This window comes from Phalacrocorax carbo, chromosome 14, assembly GCF_963921805.1.
Source record: "Phalacrocorax carbo chromosome 14, bPhaCar2.1, whole genome shotgun sequence".
NCBI lineage: Eukaryota > Metazoa > Chordata > Aves > Suliformes > Phalacrocoracidae > Phalacrocorax > Phalacrocorax carbo.
Genome location: NC_087526.1, coordinates 7,495,818 through 7,506,654, shown reverse-complemented (window position 1 = coordinate 7,506,654; position 10,837 = coordinate 7,495,818). Strand labels below are relative to the sequence as shown.

Genomic DNA, 10,837 nt, shown 5'->3' with positions numbered 1-10,837 from the left:
CTGTCACAGCTTCACTAGAAAAATGGGGCACATAAGCACTTTGCAATCCACTTCAGTGCAAGGTCAGCCAGGGTGGCTCAGCTTCAGCAGCAGTTCCCAGCCAAGCTGCTCTCTCGTTCTTTACAGGGAAGAGGATGAGGCATGCTTGCATGCTCTGCCGTGGTGGCAGAAACTTCCAAGACACACTTTAAGAGCAGATGGGGAGGATGCCAAATTCATGAAGATCTTCCTGAGTCCTTATTTACTAATTTTTGTCTCACCTTGCCAAGCTGAGGGACTTCTTTCATGGCTCCACCACACTGGGACACAGTGCAACTTCACTTTAGACTTCTGGGTAGGATTTGAGCTAAGCTGGGCAAGGATAGTGACAGGATAATTCAACTGACATGTTGAATAACTCATTATACTGCTGAAATTCAGTTACATATACAGTAGACATTAAAGTGCTCAGGTTCCTGAGTCAAGTCACAGTCCTTTTGGTGTGGGAAAAGTCCCTGTGTCACCATGACCACTAACATGTCCTCCGATGTTCATTCATATCACCACTGCCTCGGCACCTCAATCCTGAAACTCTGTGGCAGAGAGAGACCCCAATATCCTTGTTCTTCAGAACAAACAGGTGACTTTTTTATTTTGTTCAAGCTCCTTTTCCTCAGCCTGGATGAAATGACCTCCTCTCAGTAGAAAAGAGAGATCCCCGTTGGCTTCTCAGCAGGATCAAAAGCCACCCCTCCTTCCAGCATCTTCCAAGGATCACCACTCAGCAACACCTCCATGTCCCAACAGACTCCTCTCCCAAAAGGCACCTTCCGCACTCCCACTAGCTTGTGTGGAAGGTTTATATATGTTTGATGTACCACTAAGGTGTTTATTAATATGATAAATGGTCACTATGTAGAGTCTTTGGTCAAGGATAAGGACCTCGTTACACTTAAAAATTTATAGTAATGTACTGAAAGAAGAGCTCTTAACTCAAATAAGACTTCAGTCTAAATATAACAGAGGGACAAGAAGAAACGTCAGAACTGTGGATAAGCATGCTGTAACAGTTTTGTTATCCGTGGGAAATACACCAGTGTGCTTTTGTTCCTGCTCTGCATCTTGGTAAGCCTGCAGAGAAAGGTTTGCTTAACCGAGTTACTGAAAAATAATCCTTAACTTTTACTTTTTTCCCCTAGTCAACATTAAGTATTGAAAAAATTCCACTTGCTCCATGCATTTTGCAACAACTAAAGAACTCCCTTTGGCATCAGGTTTTCGCTTGGGTTTCAGGCTCATATAGAAGTAAGGCAATTGCAGAGAGGGACTAGACTCAGAGACTGAGAGAGGTGGTTGTCAGCCCTCCCTTGCTAGTGCAGCCACAGGGGCAGGGGGGTGTCTTCCTCCTAGAAGGACACCCAGACCACCTGGCACTGGTGGTGGGAAGGAAATTAAGGTATTTCCATTGTTTATGTTGCAATGATCTCACTCCATGTAAATATTTAAATATTCAAATAAATAATAATAGGTTTTTTTAAAAGACTGAGGATCTGAGTTTTTCCAGCTACACATCTTAACTCCAAAAGTAATTTTTACTCCCTCTTGCTCTCTCTGAATATATAATTACACCAGCACATCTTAAACGCTATGTGCTGAGTTAGATAAGAAGGGACCTGCACCATATAATTGTCTCCAACTTTTGTTCCTTTTCCAACTAAAGCTATTCAGTCACTTTAAGGTGAATTCATAAACATTTTGAGGATAAATATCAAGCCATAACTTTGAAACAAATTTTGTGCCTGATAGGAAGAAGAGAAACCTCATCCCAAGCCTACCAAATGACACATCACAGTAATGAATGGTTTTGGTTTTCATAAGATAGGGTGATGTTTCTGATGATCTATTGTCTGTGAGGGACTGGTGGCTGCAGGGTCGCTTGGCCTTGAAAAGCGTTTCAAGTGGGGCGAGAGGGATTAGTGCTCCTAAATAAAATGAACTTGGTGTTCTCACCTCACCCCCAGGACAGTGGTTCCATTTCACAAAACCAGCATGCAACGAGCATTACACTGACCTGGCATTTTTTCCCTTGACCTTCAAAGAAGAAACTATTCTGGGGAGGATGAAGGACAGGGAGAGAAGCTTGTGTTACCAGTGCTTCCTGCTGAGTTTCACTTCAGTCACTGCCCTTAAACTTCAGTGTTTCTTGCAAATTCTACCAAGACATTGTTAAGAGAAAGTTAATTACTTGGCCTATTCCTATATAAGGGCACGTTGCCGAAACAGGAAAAGAGCAAAGCAACGATGAAAGGAAGAGTGGTTTCTCAACCTCCTCTAATGAGTACTTTTGGTTTTGTTCAGCATAGCCTGGTTATTGCTATTCTCCAGGTTGCAACCCAAAGTCTGCCATCCTGAGGAGGTCTAGGTAGCTTTTACTGGCGTTTCATCCCCCAGAATTTCATTTTATGATGAAAATTAGGGTGCAAAGGACTCGTAAAAATCAAACCAAGGGTTTGGGATTTTCCGCAAGGGATTGCCATGCTCTGGCTGAGTGAGTTACCATTCACCAGCTCTGACATGTAGATTGACCCTGTCAGACATCCTCACCACTCTTAATTGCACAATAAAAGATGGTAGCTTTTGCTTGAAACAGTAAAGGTTTGAAGTATACCCACATCCCAGAATTTCCCAGAGTCCTGTTTAATGCCACATCTTCCCATATAACCCTTGCACAAGCCTTACTCAATTTGCTGTCATCCACAAGTTTCCTCGGAACTGCCCAAGATCAGCACTGCCTCCTGGAAATCATCATCCATCCCTTGTCCTGTGCCACTTCTTCCCTGTGGGCAGTTCTTACTTTGAACATTAAAAGGACAGAATCGCCATCAAAGACATTGATTGCACTCATAAATATTAGCCCTGAGAAGTGTGTGGCACTGTCCTGACTCCATGCAAACTGACCAGCAGCACCCAGGCACTGAGACCCTGGTTTGGCTGTCCAGCTGCACACCTGATTTCTTCGAGTGCTTTGCTTTCTTCATGCAGCAAGTCAAAGTCTGACATCCCTAAGGCATCCTTCTTCCTGAACAAGGACTGCAGCTGACAAGTGGAAGTCAAATTGCCTTCCATGTCCCACCAGGGTGCCAACAATAGCAAGGACTGCCTTGTTCAAATACGCCTAGAAGGGCACCATTGCATGCCATTTGCGGTGGGCTGAGGGAGCTCCTCTGACATTTTGTGATTCATGGCTTAAAATGTAGCCATGCATTTTCCAAACAGCTTTAATTGTTGCTTTATCGTTATATATGTGTAGGATGCTTTAATTTATTTTGTTTTTCCTTGTCAGTATGCAGCTCCTAGGTGCTTGCTTGGGGTAGCTTTATATAAAAATGTTTTTATTATTCCTCATTATTAACAAAACCTAACCTCCTTATTCCAAGACTGCCATTTACTCTGAGCTTCATCAGCTCAACACCAGCGTAAACGTGTCCATTCTGCAAAGGAAGTTGAAAGCTGAGAGAGGGAAGAGAGGACTGCTGCAGTTGAATGAATTGTATTCCATTCACTGCCAACAAAGCCATTATACAAGCAATATTAATTAAGAGGACCTCTGGGAGCGCCACTTTTTAACCTCATATCCTGCCTGTACAAAGCAAGATTTAGATAATGCTTCCAGGCAGAGTCTGCCTGCAGGATTCTCTCATTTTTGTAAGTGCCCTCAGATGAAACACAGCTCAGCAACGATGCAGCTGAAAAAATCCCCACCCTCCGTAACAGACAATATTTTACTCTCAGGAAACATCCATTAGGCAGCACAGTGACACGTGCAGCCAAACACCCTGCAGAAAGCCAATTCATTTGCATCAGTACACTCTACAGAAGCAGGGGGGGAAAGCAATGTGTTCTACATGAAACACATTGCAAGGGTATCAGATGCCTATAAGATGCACCAGCCTGCTTGTGTTTGCCCGGCCTATTTTTCTCAGGACAAATTCAGAACACTTTAAAAAAGAAGGCTAAATACCTCTAGCCACTTTCAAATATTCAGGTTTGGGTTTTCAGAGCTGGAGATGACAAGATCTGAGCTTCTGGTCTATGATGGGTTCTGAGGCATCTTGTGCCCTGTTTATTACCTCTAGGCTGTGAATACCGAGCACTGATCACTTACTGGTCCTGTGCTGAACAGAAACAGTGTCACTTCGAGCACCATCTTTGTAATAGGCCCAGATGGATATTTTATAGTCAGTGTTCTTCTGTAAGCCTGGCAGGACAGCAGTTGCCACGTTTCCAGCAATGGAGAGCTGCAGCAGAGGAAGAAACGAGTCAGTCAAATACCCAGGCTTCCCCAAGCTAGTTCATGCCATCCGAGTGTCTCACAGATTGCCCATAGGCAGGAGTTAGCACTGGGCTTTGGGGACAAAGTTTACTGTTGTGGGTTGCACACATCTAAGCAAAGGCAAAATTCCAGCCTTGACTAATGCATTGTAGATGCCCACGTATTGCTGCCCCGTTATACTTAGCAGCTACTGCGATAGCAGTATCACAGTGCAGTGCTCTGACATAAGACAGTCAACCTGCCCTGAGCATGAAATCCCTTTGCTCAGTTTCCACCTTTTAGATGTGCTGGGAACAGAAACCCCAACACCCCCTTATTACAGCCTAGATGTGAAGCACTGCATGAGAGACTTGCGTGTTTATCCCACTTCAACTGCTGTTTGCGCTTATACTGAAAGCAGGAGCTTGAGATGGAAGAGGTCTTTCTGAGCTGCACAAGCTCTTCCTCTGGTCATTCTCCTCTGTGTGTTCCTCAGCTGGACCTCATCCTTCTTGAAGAGCAGTAGCCCAAAAAGTTGTTGGTGCTTACTAGCACTGAGGAAAGCAAAAGTTGCTTCACCTGTCTTAAAGGCGATACCTCTAGCTATAAATACTTATTACCTTTGTCTTTTCCACACCAACTTGACTTTGTGTGTTCATGGTTCTCTGCAACCCCAGATCTTTTTCTACTGATTTGCTTCTTAGCTATTTGTTTTACATCCTGTATACCTGTAGTTAATTATTCCTGCCTAAGCTTAATACTTTCTGCTTGTCCCTATTGAATTTCATCCTTGAGATTTTCCAGAACACTTCTGCAATCTTCCCAGAGCTTGTAGGACTCTGATCCTGCTGTCCCACAGTCCCTCCTGCTTCCAGCACTCAAGGTGATAACTCCATTGAACAGAGCCAGACCAAGGACACACCCTGTCTTATTCCATAGGGTCTTTTGCCTGGGTGCTGAACTGTTTAATTTCTTGAGTGCATTAACCTGAATAGTTTTGCACCTCCCTACGCCACTCTTGCAAGCGAGCTCAGAGCCGTCAAGCAGGCACAAAGCCGACCCAGCCTCCCTAGAGCTGTGCATGGGTCCATACCTCCTGAGGCTTCTCTCCACCAACTGTGCTCCATTTGATCTGATAGACCACCACATCGGAGGCAGCAACAGCTTCCCACTGTAGCCGGAGACTGTTCCCAGAGAGCTCAGTAACCTTCAGTGCACGTGGTGGGGGGACCTTTACTGAGGATGCAGAAGGAAAACCAGCTGAAATGCAGGCACTGACAGCACTTTATCAGAGCCAAGGTGGGAAGCAGATGGTTGGGGAGCAAAACATCGACGAGGCAGATGTCTGAGATCAGCCTGTCTTTCACTTCTTCAGACCCATATGACAACATCCATCAGGATAGAAAGGGGTAAATTATTTTTAAAACCCTATTAAGGAGTATTATCTCATTTGTGGAAAGGACACATACCATGCTGGTATCGTAAAGGGGAGAAGGCTAGGAGGGCTCTCAAGGACACAGAGGTTAGTGATACATCATGCTTTTTCTTCATTTGTTTCCTTTCTTTATTCCTTCCACATTTTAAACATAGCACAGTTGGACATATTCACACACAAAGAACAGCAGTCATCTGGGTTTTGTGCAAGGGTTTTGGCCACAAGTTGCTGGGACTGATCTTCAAAACAACCTGGTTCAGACACACACAAGCCAATTTTGTCACCTATTACTGGGACCAAAAACATTTTGATTCCCTACTTACAGGTGGTAACGTTGCCGGTAATTGGAAAGGAGTCCCCTTCATCATATGTAGATCGGACACTGATGAAGTATTGGGTGAGGGAGGACAAAGGTCTCAGGACAGTGGATGTTGCAGTGCCAGGAACCTCTACCTGCAGTGGAGGAGTTGTACGAGTATTAGGAGAGAAGCATGGGGACAGCTGCAGAGGGGTTAGCACGTGGGTGCAACTGCACCCAAAGTACCCATTTCCAGGTTAAAACACTGTCAGCAGATAAGCCCTCCCTGAACCATGCAGCTGAAGGAGACCAGGGCAGTATCTGACCTCCCAAATTTCTTTTCCTTCTACCAGACTCTTGAGGACTCACCTCCCCAGTGTTGCTCCCTTTGCTAGAAGCATAGGTGACGCGGTGAGCCTTCACAGCTGGGGATGCAGCTTCCCAGCTGACCCGAACGGATGCGTGGCTGAGCTCTGAGAAGCTCAGGTATTTGGGAGGACTCAAGGCCACTGCAACAATAATTAGTGACAGCACTCCGAGGTTTCACAGGCTGCACAATGGCAATGCCACCAGTTGCTTCCTGTTGCTCTTAGATGACCCCACCTTGAAGTGAGACTCATTCATCACATGGAAAAATATTCTCTTTATGTCATTACCATACATGCCTCTGGGATGTCCTGAAAAGCTACATGAGTTTTAGGTGAAGAAACAGCCAAGTAATTCCCTTTTTCTCCTCAGACAACAAAGACATCAGGGAAGAGCTCTTTCAGGAATCCTTTTTAACCAGGGGAACATCACTCCTTTTTCACAGCTCACCATGTAATTAGAGATCCCCTTGGGGACCAGTATTTGCTTAAGAACAGGCAGGGAAGAGGCAGCATGTTTACATGGCACATGCACAATATGGGAAGCACCTCATTTAACATGTCTCTCCTGCCTTAAGTGTTTAATAACAACTCAGTAAGTAGCAGCAGCACTTACAGGTGGTTTCCTGGATGCTGGCTGGATCACTTGCATCTTCCCCATACATCGCGTACACCGCGACAGAGTACTCTGTGCTGGGGGACAGCCCATCCAGCAGGACCTCAGGCTGGGTCACCTTCACCTGTCAGCAAAGAGATGCTTTGGGGTACCCTTCAGTTCTGGGGAACCCACCAATGCCCTCAACAGAGCAAGACCTTACAGAGACACAGGTCAAGGTCCCTTTGGTTACACAAAGGAGACTTTTCCACTTTGGGACTTCACCTCTTGTGGGGGTGCTCTACAGTAGCCAGTGCTCTACCTCTTTTCCCAAGGGACACCAAGCACGTTGTAGGTACACACCACCTCATTCTGCCCCGGTCTGCAGAGGTGTAAGTCCCTTACACAGAGATGATGCGGTTGTTATTCTGGGTTGCATCAGGGGACGTGTGAGAGATGTGATTCCACTTCTCAGATACATGTATAGCGTTTGCAGAAAAGCTGCCTGCTGCAAGCAGACACACAGCAGCCGGGTTGCTGCCACCTGCCGCTAGCACAGCATGGCCACAGCTCTCGTCCTACGTCTGCTCGCTGCAGAAATGCGCCCAGAGACTTTTAGGAGCCTGCACTCACGGAATACAGTTTTATAAAAGGCTGGGAACATTTTAATGCTGATTTTGCAGACATCCCGTAGCCTTAGAGAATTGCACTCTTACAGTGAGTAGGTCAGGCAAATGCAGAAATGTTCTAATATGCTAAAATGCAATTTTAAATATTGGTCTCTCATCAAATGATCTGAATCTTGAAAAAAAACAACCAACCCACAATTACGCACTGAAAGCAGAGTACAAGCATTAATTTCTCTGTTTTGAAAACCATCCTGCAATTGCTCCTACTGCTGTGCGTTTCGGGGAGGAGGGGAATCTGAGTCAAAGAGGCAATACATGTTGCCCCCAGTCTTTTTTTTAATTTTTAAATTCATACCCTCAGCCTGCAGGTACTCCAGATAACTCATTTAAATGCACATGTGACAAAGGGTTCTTAGATGTTTTTAAGGATTTTCCATTCATCAAGCATTGGTTTATTCTTATGCAGTGTCATAGGTCTGATTTTAGAGGTCAGTGAAAACTACCCTATCAAATTTTCACCTTACATTTTAAGATAAACACAATAAAGACATTGATGTACAACCTCAAGGATACAGCAAGTAGACTTGGGGCTGCAAAGATTAATTCAGTGCCTGGGTTTCCAGGGAACCATGAGGCAGTCAGTTCTCTCCCTATGCCTTACTTTCCCACGTGAAAGCCTCACAGTTATAAATTGCCTTGAGATACACCACTTAAAAAAAAAAAAAAATCTATGAAAGAAGTTGCTGGCAATAATGGTGACACTTTGTTTTTTTTAAAACATGATACCAATTCACAAAGGTTAGAGCTATAAGTAAACTCAGCCTAGAGAGAGAAAAAAAAAATTATCATTATTTTCATGAACTCTACCTCCATTGTATAGTCCTCTGCTCCATCGGGGGCTGCGGAGCAGAGCACCAGGTACTGAGTGGCTCCCTGGGCTGCCTTCCAGCTCAGCCTGATACTGTTGTGGCTTAGCTCAGAGACACGCAGGGAGCGAGGGGAAGACAAAGGCACTGAAGGGAAAAACAAGGCAGAAAAATATCTTCAGTGTATGAGGTCTGCAACAGCTCAAACGCCAGAGGAGACCTGGCTTTGCAAGAGCTACTGCAAGCTGGTGGACAGCTACCCCACATCTAACACAGGGGAGAAGCCACTTTACAGAGGATAGTTTCATTCACTTGGAGTCCAAGGATAAAAAAGCAGCAAGGGGTTGCAAGATATTTCTACTGTGGTGTGTTAGTTCCACATCAGTGGTTTCCTTTGCAGAATGATGTAGGTGGATAGGGACCCCTGAAGGTCTCTGGTCCCACCTGCCACTCAAAGGGCAGGTTCCTCAGGGTCTTGCCTGGTCAAGTTCTGAACATCTCCACGGATGGAGATAGCTGTAAGATGGACAGAACTTGAGGAAGAGGGGAAAAATACAATGTCAGGCTCCAGTCTGAGATGGTCACAAAGAAAGAGCTTTGTTCACCTATCGTAACCATGCATCAGCATAATTCTCTCTACTCACGACCTACATGTGGAGGTGACGCCTCTCAGCCCATCCCCAACAACTGTGTCATAAATAGGAAACACCGACACCAGATACTCTGTGTGCGAGGTCAAATTGGAAAGCCGCAAAGAGGAGACTGCTCCATCTAAAACCACCTGAAAGCACAAAGGAGGGCTGTCAAGGCAGGAAGGTGCTAGCCACTCTTTAGCAAAGGAATGGCTGAACTGGCCTTCACTAGCAAGCGTGGCTTCTTTGCGGCAGATCAGTGCCCAGAAACATGAAGTCCAGTTGCCCTCTGAATTTTGTGCCAGCTAGCATCTTCCCAGAATACAGAGGTAAGAGGCACTAAGCATTCCTGTCTTCTAAGGCTGGGATCTGTGCAAACACCAAGCACAAGACTCTAATCATGCTCTCACTGAAATCAGTGGAAACCCATCAACAATTTGAATTTGCTTTTCTAAGTCAAATCCATCACAGATGAGCATCCTTGGACAGCTCTGTGTACCTGTGTCCTCTGAGTCAAAACAGGTGCTTTAGGGAGGGGATAACACTGCATGAGACAAAAATTGGCTTCGGCATGGCTTGCAGTATTTCTAGCAAGATTATATTTATCTGATGTCCTCTTCTATCTTGTCATCCTATCAGCTGATCACATTTACACTCAATGTGCGTTTAGTTTCATCTCTGGCTTTAGCTTAAGTCCCACAAGAACTGCATCTCTACCTTCATCTCTTTGTCTGCTCAAGCCTACTTAAATTCCCAGCCACCATCTGGAAGATACTGCAGTCTCTTGATGTCCAGAGAAAGGTCTCTCACCTCTTTGGTGATACCACCCTTAGATGGATAATACTCAATCCGATATTTCTTTGGTGGTCTCAGAGGAGGACTCCAGGTCAAGTGCATGCTCTTAGAGGTCACAGCTGATATTTTAAGGTCAGTTGGGCTCAGCTGGGGACCCGTGTTCACAGGGATATCTTTCACAGTGCTGCCTAGGAATTAAAAGCAGAGTTACTTTCTCACTTCAGACTTGTCATGCCAAATGTACTTTCCAGCTCATAAATATGAGTGACATTTTTCAAATCAAGTTACAATTTTCTTCCCTACAGAGTACAGAAATTGTTCTGAACTGCTCTGAAATAAATATTTTAAAACTGGGCATACAGAGAACATAAATACTCCATGGAGAACAGGCTGTGTATTTTGCTGGGAATATTTTTTCAACAGAAATCTGCATTTTTGTGCATATCCAAAAGATGACCCAGCTTTCCTCAGGCATGAAAATTTGTCAAAATGAACAAGAAGGTGGTATTTTGGTTTCTTTTTCTGCGCAGCACATCTTTCTTTAGCCTAATCTGTTCCTTTGAAAAATGTCTAATTATATCAAATAAGTACAAATTAATGAGGATTGATGAATTTATTTACATGACTCTCCAGAGCATTTAAAAAAATATGCTTGAAAGTTAGACTTTCCCATTTTCCTTAGGCCAATCTTAGAGCAGAGAGAGATGGAAATATGTACATGATACTTCTCCTGAAGATCTAAGCTACCATCTGGAGTGGTTCTTCACTCTCTTGTTCATCCTACAAGCTGCTTTAGCAAAGGAAAGAAATAGGCTGTTTGGTTTTAACTTGAAAATGCCTTGGAGATCCATCTTTTAAAGTAAAGTGTGGAGGAAAAAAATGGTTTTAGATGTTTTATCATCTCCTCTTTCTACCTCCACATTTCCTCTGT

The 10,837-nt window shown here is 44.5% G+C and overlaps 1 protein-coding gene across 3 annotated transcripts in view; it reads right to left on the bottom strand.

Annotated features, from left to right (window-relative positions):
• The window catches only part of COL20A1 (collagen type XX alpha 1 chain), a 52,191-nt gene that overhangs the window by 26,561 nt on the left and 14,793 nt on the right, over window positions 1-10,837 (bottom strand). For 2 of the 3 annotated variants that reach the window (XM_064465407.1, XM_064465408.1), the window contains exons 11-18: window positions 9,922-10,094; window positions 9,131-9,260; window positions 8,481-8,626; window positions 7,006-7,129; window positions 6,394-6,533; window positions 6,050-6,179; window positions 5,385-5,527; window positions 4,145-4,277 (exon numbers count right to left, since the gene is read on the bottom strand). In XM_064465407.1, the coding sequence (XP_064321477.1) occupies window positions 4,145-4,277; window positions 5,385-5,527; window positions 6,050-6,179; window positions 6,394-6,533; window positions 7,006-7,129; window positions 8,481-8,626; window positions 9,131-9,260; window positions 9,922-10,094 (1,119 nt within the window). The remainder of the gene's footprint in view (window positions 1-4,144; window positions 4,278-5,384; window positions 5,528-6,049; window positions 6,180-6,393; window positions 6,534-7,005; window positions 7,130-8,480; window positions 8,627-9,130; window positions 9,261-9,921; window positions 10,095-10,837) is intronic. The other variant, XM_064465409.1, reaches the window with a different exon arrangement.